The sequence below is a fragment of the Centroberyx gerrardi genome, chromosome 1 (genome assembly GCF_048128805.1).
Source record: "Centroberyx gerrardi isolate f3 chromosome 1, fCenGer3.hap1.cur.20231027, whole genome shotgun sequence".
NCBI classification, from domain to species: domain Eukaryota; kingdom Metazoa; phylum Chordata; class Actinopteri; order Beryciformes; family Berycidae; genus Centroberyx; species Centroberyx gerrardi.
In genome coordinates, this window is record NC_135997.1 from 17,601,055 (window position 1) to 17,619,241 (window position 18,187).

General features: G+C 41.0%; 1 protein-coding gene across 1 annotated transcript; it reads left to right on the plus strand.

The window, feature by feature from the left end:
- The first annotated feature begins 11,002 nt into the window (after positions 1-11,002).
- On the plus strand, positions 11,003-17,943 carry rhcga (Rh family, C glycoprotein a). The gene is made up of 11 exons (XM_071922846.2): positions 11,003-11,299; positions 12,488-12,680; positions 13,148-13,298; positions 13,479-13,626; positions 13,816-13,982; positions 14,288-14,425; positions 14,834-14,970; positions 15,312-15,436; positions 16,355-16,428; positions 16,573-16,646; positions 16,744-17,943. The coding sequence occupies exons 1-11, from the start codon at positions 11,074-11,076 to the stop codon at positions 16,775-16,777; spliced, it is 1,467 nt and encodes a 488-aa protein (XP_071778947.1). The 5' UTR covers positions 11,003-11,073; the 3' UTR covers positions 16,778-17,943.
- Positions 17,944-18,187: the final 244 nt, after the last annotated feature.

Below are 18,187 nucleotides of genomic sequence, written 5' to 3' on the forward strand. Positions count from 1 at the left end.
GCTTAATAAATGACGAGTAGACTAACGTCGAATCAATGGACGCTTTGACAGACAGTTTGAGATAATAAGATCAAGTCGTCAGGATGTCTGCACACCTTCAGACTCTTCTTAGCAGGTGCAAAGAGAGAAGAGCAAGACTAAACAGGAAGGAGAGACTCCAGGCACACTGCCTTGCAATACATAATGCTTTATTGCCAAGCTTTTGGCCTTAGGCCATCAGAGCAAAGTGAGCAGTACACCAAACACACAGGACAAGTAAGATAATAAGATCGCAAATAATTGTGATCTCTGTTCATTACAAGGCAAGTTGGTAACTTTCAGTGGGCTACTTTCATTATGTGTAATCCCATGAAATGTTCTTTTATTATTTAAAAAGCCAGCAATAAGAAAACAATCTACAAAAATTGAAATGATGTTATTTTATTCCCTGATGTAAAATTGAGGCAAAAACACACCATCATGGGAAACACTTATGGGACACAAATTTTGGCACAGCACCTGGTAGTGGGCCGGTTTGGCCTGTATGTTGGGTTGAGAGTAGACAAAGGACATAGCTGAGTGACACTGACACTCCTACTTTTGGCTGCAGAGTATGGGTGTGAGGAGTCATGGAAAGTTTACAGTAAATTATATTCAACTCCAGGAGGACAGGAGCCACAGACTGCTGTCTAGACCTGAAAAACCTTGACTCACAATGTAAATAGAGTTGTTATTGATAAATGTGTGTTTATCTGTTCTTAAACTGTATCTAATATGGATTAGTGTTAACACTGTCATTATAGAGATAATCCCTTTCATATTTCAATGATACGGCACATTAACCTACTACAAGATTTCATGTCTTGGATCTCCACCAGGTTGAGATTTACTGCATAAGGAATGCAAACATGAAATGTGACATGCAGAGCTGCAGAGAGTTCTGAAATACGTCGCTCAACTTCTGTTACATCAGTTAAATCTTACTCAAAATGGAGTGAAAATACTAGTAAAAGTACTTTTCTCGAGAATTCCAAGAGAAAAAGTAAGAGCAGTTTATTGAAAAACTGAACACTGAAAACTATTCATTTAACTACTCATTGCATGTTCCAAAGTTGCCCTCTCAAAAATGGACTGATCACCTATTTGGTGTGTTTCTTGCAAATTGAATGGATCATTATGGGCCTAAGTCTGGGGAGTGTCCATTTTAAATGAAATTCTGGTTTGGGCACAGAACACCCTGTTATGTTTTTTTTTTTTTTTTTTAATAAATTGGCAGCAGCCTCCTTTTTATTTGGCAGTGCTATTTTATGTCTACAGGGACTCTTCCTGTTCAAAAATACAGTCCACCGACTTTCACTTCTGTTCCAAGTGCCACTGCTGGCAATTGCAAATTCCTCATAAACTGAAAGACATGACATGAAAACATAAAATGGAAGTCAAAAGCAATGAATTAAAGATCATTACATGAAAGCAGGTCTATCAAAGTGAGCTTTAAGATGTGATTTAAAAGATGATACAGATTTAGCGTGAGCTCGTCTGGCAGATCGTTCCAAAGTCTGGGAGCCCCGATGGCGAAAGCCCCATCAGCTCGTGTTTTCAATCTACAGCCAATAGGAAACTGCCCAAGGACCTCAGTCTACGATCAGGCTCATATGGGGTTAAAAGGTCTGTGATCAATAACATACCATTCTGAACCTGCCAAGAAAACAAACATATTAACTGGAGATGTCTTCATTGTTCCTCAAAGCCAGGATTCCTGAAAGGCCTCCTGAGGGCCCCACCAGGCACATGGGACCTCTCACACATGTGACTCTCCTGAGCAATTTGCATCACTATGTGAACTTTAAGCCGCCGAGGCACATGGTTGATCATGTGAGAGACAGAGCTGTTATATGACAAAGTGTTATTTCTGTTATTTCTGTTGCCGATCACGATGCTGCGGCCCGAGGTCTATCTGAGTGTCAGATCTGCAGAGCGTTCAGTGGTTCGCTGTCACCCAGAGACAGCCGGCTGCGTGTCTCTCTCATATCTCTCCGGCATCGCCCGCTGTGTTTTGTTCTCCACCTGTTCAGCTCAGAGAAATTCCTCTGCAGTTTGTCACATCGCTCATGAACATGAACGGGCTTAAAATCCTGGTACAGATTATTTGAGTCAAGTTACATTTCCTGAGACCAACACAAGGCATCGACAGAAGCCAAAAACTATTATCTTCAGAACAATGCACCCTCAACTTTCAGATTACAGGCACTTCACTGGGTCATATTTAACACAGTATTCATTCCTCATAGATTTTACAATAGAGGCCTTTGTATTAATTGAGATGCTTCATGATTGACGTGATGTGTCCCGGTTCCAAAGAAAACCAGCTACGTCAAAAGGAAACAAATTACTTTTGTTGATGGCATTGCATTTCTACACCTTGGGATTTATTGTCTTGGATATCCACCAGATTGAGATTTACCTCATAAGGAATGCATACATAAAATGTGATATGCAGAGCTGAAGTAGTTCTGAAATATGTTGCTCAACTTCTGTTTCATCAGTTAAATCCTACTCAAAATGTGCTTGTAAAAGTACCTTCCTTGAGAATTACACAAGGAAAAGTAAGAGCAGTTTATTATAAAAAACTACTCATATAGTTACTTTAAATAAAAAAAAAAATCAGTGAATCTTTGTGCATGTTCCAAAATTGCCCCCTCAAAAATGGACTGATCACCTATTTGGTGTGTTTCTTGCCAATTTAATCAGTGTCCATTTGGGGAGTGTCCATTTCTAATCACATCAACAAAGGTAGTATTATTGCAGATGCAGTCCTGACTCAGTGCGATTTACTACAATGATAGACCTCATTGTATTCACTAGTCTTACTGTATGTCTGAAAGGAAAACTGCCGCAAGTTAAAGTAGGAGTAAATACCTAAGAATATTCAAGAAGACTTGAAAGTATGCAAATGATCTACTCAGGTACAGTAAGTGGATACTTCTAATTACTTCACATGGCCTTGATGTGAGCCTTGTTGGCTTAAATCTGCATCTCTAACAGGCGAGAAATACAACTGCCAATGTGACACTGACCTCATGTCAGTCACATTGTCACACAAGCAAACAATGTTCAATATGCGCATAAAATTTGCACAGCTCAAATGTACATGTGTATATCGCAATAAAAATGATACTACAGTATAGTGCAAATGTTTTTTCAAACTTTTCTATAGTATAACAGAAACAAGCTTAAATTCATTGGCCGTTTTACTTTGCCAGCTATGTTAGTACATGTATCAAAATACAATGAAAAGCCCCTCTAAATGCTGGTTTCATACTTGGAGGTGATGCTACCTGGCAGGTGCGACATGGCTGCTACAATTACAGTTTTGCAATGAGAAGGGAAGGAAATAAAAATCTCTGCTATTTGAATAGCTGCAGTTCATTGATCTGTGTCTCACTTACCTTTAGATTGACAGGGCCTCATAATATCTCTGGCTTCATCGGTGCAGAACAAACCTCGCCATGTGACAGAACAAACCTCGCCATGTGACAGAGAGCATCGCTGGAATGCTGCCTGACGGATAACATCTGAAGCCTCCACAGCGTCCCTCTGTCACATGTCGAGGCACTCCAGCGCTGAAATGTTTTTCCTGAGTGCTTTGGTCGTGTCATCTACGCACCCAAGATTTTGATCATTTGCTTTCAGCATTTGTACAGCACATATAGCTGTTATGCATGCTAACTGTAATCCAGAGTGTTGTTTTCTGTTCTTTTTTAAATAGAGTTCCTATTTAAATGGCTCATTTCCTGCCTTTTCCCCACATTATTTTCTGTTTTCTTCTGTCCGGTACAAACCCTGATGATAACATTCGTTAATAGCAGATTGCCTCCTTCCCCAAATAACACAAGAAATGAAAAATGTACATTGGTGGCACTTTTTGTGATACTGTGTGATGCTGTTTTAGTGATACTGTATGATTCCCAAAAGATTCTCTTCTCACTATGCCACCCAGCTGCCTGTTTGATAGCTTGATGTATCACATGCTTTTATTGGCTCCCATGTGTGCCACCATCTGAGAGCAAAATATACATAATATTATTTTCAAACTGCTGGAATTCTTACTCATAGTTGATAGAGAAGTTGAACTGCAAGTCATAACCGCAAATCATGCTCGAGAAGACATATGACAGATTCATTTGTCAAGCTGTCATTTGTCCAATTTGTCATTCATTTCATGACTTGAGTTATGTTTTATGTTTTCGCCCTGTTCCGTCCGTCTGTCTGTTAGCAGGATAACTCCAAAACTTATGAACGGATTTGTATGAAACTTTGTGAAAAGTTTGGTCATGGGGCAAGGAAGAACTGATTAACTTTTCACACCAATTGGCCGAAGGGGGGCGTGGCGGTGGGCGTGGAAACACCATGAAACTTTATGGCCTATCAGCAAAGAAGAGGTAAACCCTCCATTATTGACCCAATCAAACAACATGGCGGCACTGGAGAGCTCATTTTCTGGTTTAGACATAACCGCCCTGCCATTTTTTCCAAGACCTGGTCCAGTGGTAGAAGGGCAGCACTAATGGCCACTGAACAGACATAGTGCTGATTGGCCATGTGGTTTATGTGGATAATTGGCTAAAATGCTTAAAAGTGGCCAGAATTTGAAAAGGCAGATGTCATGTCCCATTTCAGGTCCAGTCATAAAAATGTGAAACAAGTTGGTAATGTGGCATGGAAGAAATTATTAACTTTTGGTGAAAATCGGGAACTGGCATATCTTGACAATTACACAGTGTTGGCTGAGGTATGTGCTCTACTGAGTGCCATCTAGTTGCAATTACAACACACTAAACAGAAACATTAGACTACTCCACACAATGGACTGTACACATTAACCTAGAAACAATCATGGCCCATCTTATGTTCATCTTCAGTTGAAATGAAATAAACTAATTTTGTTTTAGTCAACCTGGAGAATGTTTTAATACCACTCTTAAATTGGCAGTCCCATCACTGCTTTGTTCAGGGTGTACCCTTTGTATTGGAGTCCTAGCAAATCAATGCTATAAAAACCAAGAGAACTGGACTGAAGCTGCAGTGGAGACTCTCTGCCTTGGAGGTTACGGATCATTCTGTGTCAAACCTTCACAGACAAACTGACCAAGACTCTTTATTTGCACCTGTCACATGTTGTGGGTATGTTAATAAAACTGATGGTCCTGCTGTTTGGCAGCCATGGATATGTTCAAAAATGTCAGAGAAAAACGACACGTCGCTTTGTAGGTGCTGGGCTAATGAAGATGCCCATAGTGTAACACAGAAGAAACAATGGAACAATGAGACAGTGAGAGATGTGAGATGAGTACAATGAGATAGATATCATTTATTTAATTCTAGTGGAAGCTTGATATCATGTCTAACTGTTGTTGTTCATGAGACTCATTACACTTTGATGTTCCATAACAGTGTGCATTTATTTTCCTCTCTCCAGGCTTCCAGGATGTCCATGTCATGATCTTTGTGGGATTTGGCTTTCTCATGACTTTCCTGAAACGCTACAGCTTCGGCGGTGTGGGCTTCAACTTCATGATTGCATCGTTTGGTGTGCAGTGGGCTCTTCTCATGCAAGGCTGGTTCCACTCCCTGGACCCTGCCACTGGAAAAATCTATATCGGTGTTGAGAGGTAAGGCACTAAACAGCTTTTCATGTGTCATCAGTCTTTTAGTAAATTGGAAAGATGCAGTGGGAACGCACAGATGTGTTACCCGACTTGAAAATTACACTGTTGCCGGTCTTCTGTATAGGTCTTTACATGGCAAGGTTGCTATGTTATGTTATGTATATCGTATTGACATACGTGAGTTTCAACTTGGTTATGTAACAAGAGGTTCATTTGTCACTCCTGTCACGCCATAAAAACTTCTTTTGAATCAGAATCAGAATCAGAATTCTTTTATTATGCCGAGTATGTTTGCACATACAAGGAAAGTGACTTGGTGTGGTTGGTGCATAGGTACATAAATATAGCAAATACAAGAAATATCAAAATATTAACAAAAAATTAACAAAATATTAACAAAATATTAACAACATATTAACAACATATATACAAGCATTGTATATATATGAGAGGTAGAGAGTCAGTGAGAGGCAGGGGGCTTGTTTGTGAGCCCCACTGCCATGGGGAAGAAACTGTTCAGGTGGTGTGAGGTTTTGGTCTTGATAGACCGGAACCTTTTGCCGGATGGAAGTCTTTGGAAGAGGTGGTGACCGGGATGGGAAGGATCAGCGATGATCTTTCCCGCTCTCTTCCTGGTCCTGGAGTTGTACAGGTCCAGTAGAGACGGCAGGTTGCAGCCGATGATCTTCTCAGCTGACCGGATGGTCCGCTGCAGTCTGCCTCTGTCCTTGGCGGTGGAGGCAGCGTACCAGACGGTGATCGATGAGGTGAGGATGGACTCAATGATGGCCGTGTAGAACTGGACCATCGTTTTCTGCGGCATTTTGAGTTTCTTCACCTGCTGCAGGAAGAACATCCTCTGTTGGGCCTTCTTGGTGGTGGCAGTGATGTTCTCCTCCCACCTGAGGTCCTGGGAGATTATTGTTCCCAGGAATCTGAATGACTCCACAGTGTTAACTGGGGAGTCACACATGGTGAGGGGGGCGGTTGGGGCTGGGCTGAAGTCTGCAACCATCTCTACAGTTTTCAGAGCATTCAGCTCCAGGTTGTTCTGGCTGCACCAGGAAGCCAGGTGGTCAACTTCCTTCCTGTAGGCGGACTCATCCCCGTTGGTGATTAATCCAATGAGGGTTGTGTCATCCGCAAACTTCAGGAGTTTTACAGAAGGGTGGCTAGAGGTGCAGTTGTTGGTGTAGAGGGAGAAGAGTAGAGGAGAGAGCACACAGCCTTGTGGGGCTCCAGTGCTGATGGTCCGGGGCTCAGAGACAAGCTTGCCCATCCGCACGTACTGCTTCCTGTCTGTCAGGAAGTCAGTGATCCACCTGCAGGTGGGCTCAGGCACGTTCAGCTGGGATAGTTTGTCCTGGAGAAGAGCTGGGGCGATGGTGTTGAATGCGGAGCTGAAGTCCACAAACAGGATCCTGGCGTAGGTGCCGGGGGAGTCTAGGTGCTGGAGGATGAAGTGGAGTCCCATGTTGACTGCGTCGTCTACAGATCTGTTGGCTCTGTAGGCAAACTGCCGTGGGTCGAGGAGGGGGTCGGTGATGGCCTTGAGGTGGGCCAGCACGAGGCGCTTGAAGGTCTTCATTACCACAGAGGTCAGGGCTACTGGTCTGTAGTCATTAAGGCCTGTGATCCTCGGCTTTTTGGGAACGGGGATGATGGTCGATGTTTTGAAGCAGGCAGGTACCATGCATTTGTCCAGTGAGGTGTTAAAGATGTCCGTGAACACTGGAGCCAGCTGGTCTGCACAGTGCTTCAGTGTGGAGGGTGAGACAGCGTCCGGTCCAGCTGCCTTGCGGGGGTTCTGTCTTTTAAAGAGCTTGATAACGTCTCTCTCCAGGATAGAGAGAAGTGTGATGGGGCTAGGGGGGGGAGCAGGGGCTGTCTGGGGGTGTCTCTGTCCTGGCTGGAGGGAAGAGGTGTAGAAGCTGTTGAGGGGGGCTGGGTGTGAGGGTCAGAGTCAGGACTGTTCCATTGTCTGTCGAATCTACAGTAGAATTAATTCAGGTCATTTGCAAGTCTGAGGTCATTCATAGAGTGTGGGGATTTGGTTTTATAGTCTGTGATCTTCCGTAGTCCCTTCCAGACTGACGACGAGTCGTTGGCCGACGGTCGGCCGTTGACCAATGTCGGGCCGTCGGTAAGCGTCGGTGTCCGTAGTTTTTGCGGTGTGTCCCGCACCGTCGGCACTAGTCGGACCCTGTCGGCGGCTTTTCGGCCGATTGAGCATGTTGAATCGGCGTCGGAGCCGTCGGTGAGAGAGAGCACTCTGATTGGTAGTTCGTGTTTTGCCTCTGGATGATTGGACTGATAAATTCCTTCAACATGTGGAACTGAACAGGAAAGAGCCGAGCGAAATGTTAAAAATCGGAGGTTTCATTTATCTCCAGCTCTCGACACAGGTTCGGGAAAGCCCCTTGAGCCTGTCGCTGGAGTATTCATGATTTCACCCATTTAGTGCGGTTTCTCCTTATTTTTCGCCTCCGCCTCTTCCTTTCTTCTTCCACAACCAAAAGACAAAGGGCTGACAACGCCAGTGCCATTTGCAACTTCTTATCAGACATGGTATGGAGAGTTATTTCCCCTCACGCAGGCGCAGAACGTACGTGCTAGTTGGCCGTCGGCTGTAGTCTTTGCGGTGTGTTCAAGTGCAACTTTTTGGACCAGACGCAGGCGACGTGAGGCGACGCAACAGTCGGCCTTCATCGCCGCTGGTTCTTTGACGTCGGTTTGGTGTGTCAGGGCCTTTAGAGTACTGTCGTTTGGCCTCCTTAATCGCCTTGCCAAATGTGTATCTAGCCAGTCTAAACCAATCCCTGTCTCCACTCTTGAAAGCCCTCTCCTTCTCCAAACGCAGCTGAGTCTTGCTGTGAACCAGGGTTTGTCATTGTTATAACTCACCCTGGTGCGTGTTGGAATACAGCTGTCTTTACAGAAGCTGATGTATGATTCTGCCTTGCGCTGTCCTCAAGGGCAGAAAGCCATTCTTCTCATAGCAAAGTGAGAGGGCAGCCTGTAAATTGCAGCTTTAAGACACATCTTAAGATGCCCATAGTGTAACACAGAAGAAACAATGGAACTTCAAACATTTTGATTTCAGTTTGGTTTCAGTTGGATTTCAGTGTGCGTTTGGTAGTTTTAGTTTTGTTTTAAATTTTTTGTTTTACAGATGTTTACTTTTTGTTTAGTTTTTTTTAGTTTCAGTTCTACTTTTAGTATTTTTGGTAGGCATGGTATTTTTAAATGATAGAATTTCAACAAAATACATACATTACATATATTTTTTACTTTTATTTTTTTCACAGTCTCATGTTATTTTTATTTCAGTTCATGACCATGTTTTTTAACACCTAGTTTTCGCCTTAGTTTCAGTTTATGACATTCTTACTTACAACATGTTGCATCTAGTCTACATGGGTGTGGCAGACTGCTCATGAATTTGACCTGACGAAGAGCCTTTGTGCTCAAAACGTCCATTAAGTTGAGTTGGAGCATAGAAGTGTTCAGGCTCTTTCTTTATTCTATGTTAAAAAAATTGCCATTAGAGGCTACAGTCAGCAGTTAACCTTCCAAAAAAGGGACAAACAACAAGAAAAATTCTGTGCAGTCTCAATAATTGGTAGCCGGGCCATGTGGCAAAGAAAATACTTTTTGTATCCTTTGTTATCCTTAAGCCATGTTGAACATCTCTAATATTTGAATCTTATATAAGGAATAATTGAATTCAGTGGATTCAAATGAAGCATTTCAAATATGTCTGTGCTTTTTCGTCTGCACACAAACAAGTGCGTGTGGATTTGAGAGAAACTCGTGACGAACGCCACTCAGAGCTCACAAGATGATCAATGAGGGCCTTCAGAATGTCTAGAAAGTTATGTAATGTGTTAAGTTTGCAGGAAACCTGATAACATCTGGAATGTTCTTTGTCATCGTAGAGATACTGGATGGTCCCCAAACATATGATAAATGCCAAAACAGGAATCTCTTCCATTTGATAGTAATGTAGATTGGAGGCCAGAAAACAAAGCACATATTTTGTGGGAGGACACAAGTAGCATGAAAATGTGAACCAGTGGGCAGACATCGTTATGACAACTATCAGTGAATAGTCTTGAAGTAAAGACCAAGCTTAGTTTACTTTAATGTAAATAAACCAGACAAGATGATCAACAATATTTATGAAGCTCATTCCTGGAGGCTACTGAGCCGTCTTTTCATCGAGGTTCATACTGATATTTGCTGATATCGCCTTTTTTGATATCGCATTGTCTCGACATACCGCTGAGCTCCAGAGTATGGAGCCAAAGCATCAAACAACATGTTGCTGTCCAAATAACAAATAAGGAGCTCATTACCAGTTTGAGCAGATTAGACTAATCGTGGCATGTTTTTCTGATTGAAATGATCAAAGGACATAAAAATACATTTGTTATGTAACCCTGTATTAATGATCTGTAAGCCTGAGTGACAGGTGTATTTATACAAGACCAGCTTACGGCTCTCAGATTGTACACAGTTGACATTGAAACATCACTTCAAATAAAGAACAAAGCTAAACATTTTTTTTGTACAGTAGAAATAAACAGTTTTCCATATCTGTGCCCTTTTACAGAAGGAAAGGTCTTTTGAAGAGGAATTTGTGCATTTCCAAACAGACAGGTCAAGATAAAATTACCAATATGTCATTTATGGACCTATTTAAACTAGCTCAGAATTAAACTGTAAAGTACATTATTTGGTATATTGTTTTGTATATTATGACAGTGGTTTTCAACTGATTTAGACCTGGGATGGCAGGTGACTGCAGGTAACTAGCTGGTATGGTAATAAACCAGCAATACTCTTGGCCTTGAGGACGAGAATTGAGAAACAGTCTATGACATATTTAATTGAGAATGTAAGTACAGTTCATGAGCTCCTAATTTGGTATTTGAATGAATGAATGAAACTATTTTTGCATATCGTAACCATTATTCCAAGTGAATGACATGACCTTCATGGTATGTAGTATTCTACTTGAGTTTACAGCCTGGCAGATGTGATTAGTTTGTTATTACTGACCTGCTAGGAAATACTACATCGCAAAAATGATGATCCTTAAGATAACATACAAGCACATGTTCAGTTTAGGCTCAAAAGCCAGTGGCATCAGCATCAACTTTCTGTACTGCTGCATTTCTGTCATACATTCATTTAGAGAATAATTTGTTCCCTGCTTTATTACTACACGTTTTAGGAAGAATGCTGCCGTAGGCTGGCTGCAATAGGTGGAATAAAGGCCAGCAGGTATAAGGTGTGGCTCCCCAGGGGGGACACACCTCTCCAAAGGCCTATATATATCTGCTCAGATGCTGCTTGAAGTCTCAGGAGCAAAGCCTGATTGAGAAGTCATCAGAGCATCGATCATCCTCAGAGAGTCAGCACCATGGGGAACTGTGCTCAGGGTATGAGGGACTATTTCTGCCGGACAAAAAACACCAATATACGTGTAAGTCTGCCGGCAGTCTGCTTCGTCTGGCAGATTGCCATGATCATCCTGTTTGGTGTTTTCATCCGATACGATGAGGAGTCGGACGCACACTGGATAGAGTTCAGAAAGGAGCACAACATCAGCAGTGATATCGAAAATGACTTCTACTTCCGATATCCAAGTAAGTAGGACAACGCATTGCCTGTTGCATCTTTTAGATGGATATATGGCAACACACTGCTGGATGTATTGTACATTGCATTATGTCTCATAGTAAGGCTGGGGAAGAATCTACTCAGAGTCATCTGATGTTAGACACTGTTACTTAAACTGATCTCATATGCCTTTTGCCATCCACATTTTATAAGGAAATCCACCTTGCAACAGAATTTACATACTTTACCTACTTTGTTATTCTAGTGATTCCAGATTGTTCCCCACTGTGTTGTAAAGCCATGGACCAACATTACAATTTGTGCATTGCCTTAGTAAGACATTCTCTGGTGCTTTTCCCTCAGCAACAAATGAGTGACTGACTTTGTGGATTCACAGTCTGTTTTTTTTTTTTTACCTTTTTATATACAAATTAACCATATTGCAACAGTTTTGAACCAGATGTGTCCATTTTAGGCCACCCTGGGTATTGTCACAGAACACACACAGTTCTCAGTCACTGTCAGTGGGAAATAAATCATATTGGAGTCGTCGCTCCCCTGTGCTGAGGGATGTTAGTTGATGCTTAATAAGCATTAACTAACCCTTAATTAACAGTTAACTAATGTGTAATTTACTAATGGTGTTCATGTTAACTAAGGTATTAATTTATACATTATTTAATAGTTTATAAAGATGACTATTAAATAATGTATAAATTAGTACCTTAGTTAACATGAACACCATTAGTAAATGATTACCAGACACATTAGTTAACTGTTAATTACGGGTTAGTTAATGCTCATTAAGCATTAACTAACCCTTAATTAATGTACCCTTATTGTAAAGTGTTACCACATGAATTGTGATATAGGGTGGATTGTTGTCCAACTACTAGCTGAACCATGAATGACTAAAGGCAGATGTTAAGACATGGGGATTCAACAACTGCTGTGAATGATATGGCAAACCTGTAATTAATAGAAAATTAATTATTAATTAAAATGATTAATTGAAATTTTAAATGACACAAATTTAACTGACAGGGTACAGATACAAATGTATATAGCAAACAAAATGGCAAAATCTACAATGAGATAGATATAATTTATTTAATTCTAGTGGAAGCTTGATATCATGTCTAACTGTTGTTGTTCATGAGACTCATTACACTTTGATGTTCCATAACAGTGTGCATTTATTTTCCTCTCTCCAGGCTTCCAGGATGTCCATGTCATGATCTTTGTGGGATTTGGCTTTCTCATGACTTTCCTGAAACGCTACAGCTTCGGCGGTGTGGGCTTCAACTTCATGATTGCATCGTTTGGTGTGCAGTGGGCTCTTCTCATGCAAGGCTGGTTCCACTCCCTGGACCCTGCCACTGGAAAAATCTATATCGGTGTTGAGAGGTAAGGCACTAAACAGCTTTTCATGTGTCATCAGTCTTTTAGTAAATTGGAAAGATGCAGTGGGAACGCACAGATGTGTTACCCGACTTGAAAATTACACTGTTACCGGTCTTCTGTATAGGTCTTTACATGGCAAGGTTGCTATGTTATGTTATGTATATCGTATTGACATACGTGAGTTTCAACTTGGTTATGTAACAAGAGGTTCATTTGTCACTCCTGTCACGCCATAAAAACATCTTCTTTTGTCAGATTCTGCCTTGCGCTGTCCTCAAGGGCAGAAAGCCATTCTTCTCATAGCAAAGTGAGAGGGCAGCCTGTAAATTGTAGCTTTAAGACCTAGACATCAAAGTTTGCATTCTACTGAAAGCATGGTTTACTTTTACTTCTCGCAGCCATTTCAAGCATTCATAACTGTTTTTGTCCTCTCCTCCCCGCCCATTCCCCCTTCGTCCTCCTCCCTGCAGTCTGATCAACGCAGACTTCTGTGTGGCAGGCAGTCTCATAGCCTATGGCGCCCTGCTGGGAAAAGTCAGTCCGGTCCAGCTGTTGGTTCTCACCTTGTTTGGAGTCACACTGTTTGCTGTGGAGGAATACATTATCCTCAGCCTCCTTCACGTGAGTCTCACCAAGCACACAAATGTTGACCAAGGAATGAACGTTTTCCTCCACATAGCGCAAATTATTTTTCATGCCTGAGTCTGTTGGAACAGCTTAACTGTCCCTTCCTTGATCTTTTGATTGACGCTCATGCTGTGTATATCCCGCTGTGACAGTGAAATCCCAATGTTCCCACAGGCTAGGGATGCTGGCGGCTCCATGGTTATCCACGCCTTCGGAGGGTATTATGGTCTGGCCATCTCCTGGGTCCTCTACCGGCCAAACCTACACCTAAGCAAGCGCCTCAATGGATCTGTCTACCACTCTGATGTGTTCGCCATGATTGGTGAGTTATTTTATCTTTTATCTTCACAAGATAATTTGACTTTCTTCAGCCGCAGTCTCTTTTTATTTGACATATCTAATGTTGTCGTACTATCAGTGTTCGACCTGTTTGCTTGATAAGAAAGTGTGAGTGTGTTGATCTATTATGTTTAATGTGTTCTGAATTATATGGCTTCCTCTCACCCAACAGGTACACTGTTCCTGTGGATGTTCTGGCCCAGTTTCAACTCGGCCATCACCGACCACGGCGACGGGCAGCACAGAGCGGCCATCAACACCTACATCGCCCTGGCTTCCTCTGTTCTCACCACTATTGCCATCTCCAGCATGTCTCAGAAGACAGGCAAACTGGACATGGTACTGCTCTATTAGTTAAAAAACATAGAAACAGTCAGTTAAAAACAGGAATAACACAAATTAATCTCAGATAAAAGATAGGATGAGAGGTCAGTGTGTACGTGTTTTTATATGCTGTATGCTTGTGTGTGTGTGTGTGTGTGTGTGCGTGTGTGCATGTGCATGTGCGAGATACAAAGAGAAAGATTTATCACAGTTTCATCTGTGAGCCACAGTTAATTAATGTATTCTTAACCTGTCAGGTAAAATCTCTGCGGTAAACCTGTATTTGTTTTTTTATCATGACACTCTCTGTTACCTGACAGGTGCATATCCAGAATGCCACCCTGGCAGGCGGTGTCGCCATGGGAACAGCAGCTGAGTTTATGATCACTCCTTATGGCTCACTGATCGTGGGCTTCTGCTGTGGCATCATCTCCACCTTCGGCTACCTCTTTGTCACTGTGAGTGTAACTTTTGATCTGGAGAGATTACTTCTCGTCTGACATGTGAATTAAAAGAAAATAACTTTCTTTTAGATTTCTTTTAGAAAAGTGTGGGTCATAGTATGGCTCATGAAATGAATGGAACAAGGAAACAGTCCAATAGGCGAGGTGTTGGAACACTCCCCAAAAAGCTTAGACAAATTAAATTAAATTTTAATAAATCAATAAATTAATAATTGATAGACATGCTCATCATTCTGTTTATGTGTGAAATAGCCTTTTTTTTTAAAAGTCTTTTTTAGTTAGTTTAGTTTTTTAGTTTTAGTCTAGTTTTAGTCTGAGGTTTGTGCTTATATTAAGACCCGCAGGCCTTGCATCACAGGTTATAGATCAGTAACAAACATGTGTCTTGCTTTTCCCACCCAGCCCTTCATGGAGAAGTATATGAAGATCCAGGATACGTGTGGAATCCACAACCTGCATGCCGTGCCCGGGATGCTGGGCGGCTTTATAGGAGCCATCACCGCTGCAGCTGCCACGGAGTCTGTCTATGGGGTGGAGGGGTGAGCGGCACACCCACACACGCACATGACAAATGAGCTTGAAATTCAAAACACCCTGACCATGCCTGTTTATCCACACCAGCGTTCAGATCACTCATATTCATACATAGCTCTCTGTCGGTAAATCAAAGCGCTCTTTGCCAATTTCCAGTGAACAGGCTTGGTCTTTTTCCCCGGAGGCAGCTTGAGCATTGCAACTGCTATTACTCACAAAGTTTGACGTTTCTATTTCAGTTTCGACTTGATCAAAATGATGTGAATTGATCTCTGCTCCAGTACAATGCATAACACTGAATATGCAACACTGGCCAAAATTAACAGAGCTTTTTTTTTCTGCCTAGGTTGCGCAACACGTTTGACTTTGAAGGGGAGTTTGCAGACAGAACCGTAGGGACACAAGGCGGCTTCCAGGCTGCTGGCACATGTGTGGCCATTGCATTCGGCGTTGTTGGAGGAGCTATTGTTGGTGAGTTTGGACAGTGTGTTGTACAGTAGCGTCTGACCCAGGAATACAGTCCTGTTGGTATGCCAAGCAATCTGTAAGTTTAGAGTATTACCATCAGGGAAACCAGAGGCATGATGATGTTTGTTTCTGGAGCGCTTTTAAAAGGCAAGTGCTTTAAAAACAATACACATACAGCATTTACAGGAAACTAAACTAAAAGGTCTAAGCACCAAACTAAGAAAAACAATTAAAGGATTTCAGGTTAAAATATTAATTACTATATCAATTATTTTGTATGTTATAATAAGGCACAAGTTAAGATAAGATAACTTTATTGTCCCAAAGAGGAACTTTGTCTTGGACATAAAGTGCTGCTGCTCAGGGCAAACAAATAAATCACTTAAGCCACATCACATGAAAACTCTTAAATAATAAAAAAGCGACAGTAGGTGAAAAAAGAAATAAAATAATACCAATAATAAAAAAAAACATTCTTAGTTGCTGCATGGCAAGGCTCTCCAGACAGTCTCGGTTGTCTGTTCTACATTAAAAGGCTCTGTCCCCTGCAGTGAATTATTAATGTGTTTATATATAAGTTACAGTCATTTATAAAAGATGGCTTATTAAAAATGGATGTAACTGACTCTTCTGACCTAATGCCTTCAAACAACATATTCCTTATCTCCAAGAGTGTCTGGTTTGCAGTCTAGACTAGTTAGAATAGTCAGTTGTACCTTTCCTGAAAAGTTAAAACTGTGCTTTTAGTTCCAGGATGTTGGATGGACTTTGTACGCTGAAACTAACCTGAGACTGTGGAGCTATTTCATCTCTCATTTCAGTCAATCTTCTTTGTGAAAAACAAGTTTTAACAGTCTTGTTCCTGACAAAGGGAACATTTGCACTTAGAGGTTAATACCTTTCTTCCTTCTCCATTCTCAGGTATTATCCTGAGGTTCCCTATCTGGGGCGACCCTGCTGATGACAACTGCTATGATGATGAGGTTTACTGGGAGGTGAGAGTGCTATTTGTTATTTTACCACTAGATGGTGGTATCGCCCTGTTAGTTGAAAAGAATAGACATGCTTTTTTTTAGATTTGAAAACTCTAAAAATATGGGTTTTCTGGCTCATGATCTCGTCACATGCGACTGTTGCAGGTTCCTGAGGATGAGGAGACGATCCCTCCTGTGCTGGAATACAACAACCACATGATTCACAAGCACCAAGACATGTAAGCCCGCTCTCAGAAAAGACACATATTGTCACATTGTGATAAAAACAGATCCTGTTTTCTCATGAATTGTAAATTTATCCTTTCTATCCTACAGATCGGAGTCCAACTTCTCTGTGGAGCAAAGCTAGAGCTGCACAGAGGACGACATATTAACCTGAATTTAACACAGCCATGAAATAACCCTAATTTATGAAGGAGCTGCCCTCACAAAAAGGCAATTTTTAAAAGAAAGGAACATTGTGTTTGTCTTGTGGTTCCTATGCCATTCTTGTCTCACAGCGTTTCCACCTCACACAGTTGTTCAGCACTGTAGTGAATTACTGGAAGCCCATGAGACGGCACTAAACGGTGACCAAATATCACAATAATGGAAAAAAAGATGCTGAACAATGATGTTAGGAATAATATTGATTCCCATGAAGTCAAGAATAGCACATGGACCCAAACTGGTATTACCCTTGAATAGAATTGATTTTACATTTTTTGTTTCATTTTAGTGATAATTTGTAGATGGTTAGTGACAGGCAGAATGTTATGAGCAGGTGCCTGGTGATCCATCATCAATATCAACACTTTGTTAATATAATGAATGCTGTGATTATGGCTATTTACACAGAAGGACAGAGAGCTGTATTAAATGTGTCTTGAAATGCACGGCTGTCTAAATCAGTCTTCTTTAGTTATTATACAAAGCTCTGAATTCAGATGAGATTGGAATATACTTTCATGATGTGACTTGTGTGAATTGTTTATCCAAGGATGTTGTTTTGTGATAATATTTCCATTTTATAGTGAACAAATCTATTGGAATAAATTGAGACATCTAGTGGATAATCAAAGGTATTTTTGCTGTAAATTTAAGGACTTTTTGAGTTGTAAGGACTAAGCTTTGCTCTTTTTTGAACATCTTTTTTTTAACGTCTTTTGAGTTGTATTCCAAGTAAATATTTCCTTACATGTTTGGGAGAAGTATTTGCAATACTTAAGAAAAGTCAGTGGAGAGTAGTACAGTAACTTTTACATTTTAGTTATGCCTTTCCAATTATGTATAGACCTTTGCAAGCTGCATGTACATATGCATCCACCTTTCATTGCACATTATTTGTTTGATAAATAACTTACTTTAGTAATAACCACAGTAACTATGACACATTTTCCAGTTGAATGTTACATCCATTGCTCTATGATTTATGGTATATGAAAATGTGTTTGTTTACTTGGTTTATTGTAGTTTCAGATGTTCACAAAATGACATGTATCTGGAATGAAACAATAAAGTTATATATTTTCTGTATGTTCTTGTTGTTCATAGCATAGCAAAATATTGTGGTAATATTATATCAAATGCATGCATGTACAATATAAATTCTATAAGGACATTCCTAATTATTATTATTAAGAATTATTAACACACATAATTGCCTCACTTATAACCAGACTAAATGACAACCATGCTGTGGCACTTTTTAATTTGCTTCAAGCACTATCATACTGTATATGAAGTAACATGATATTCAGAATGACAGCACTTCTACTGA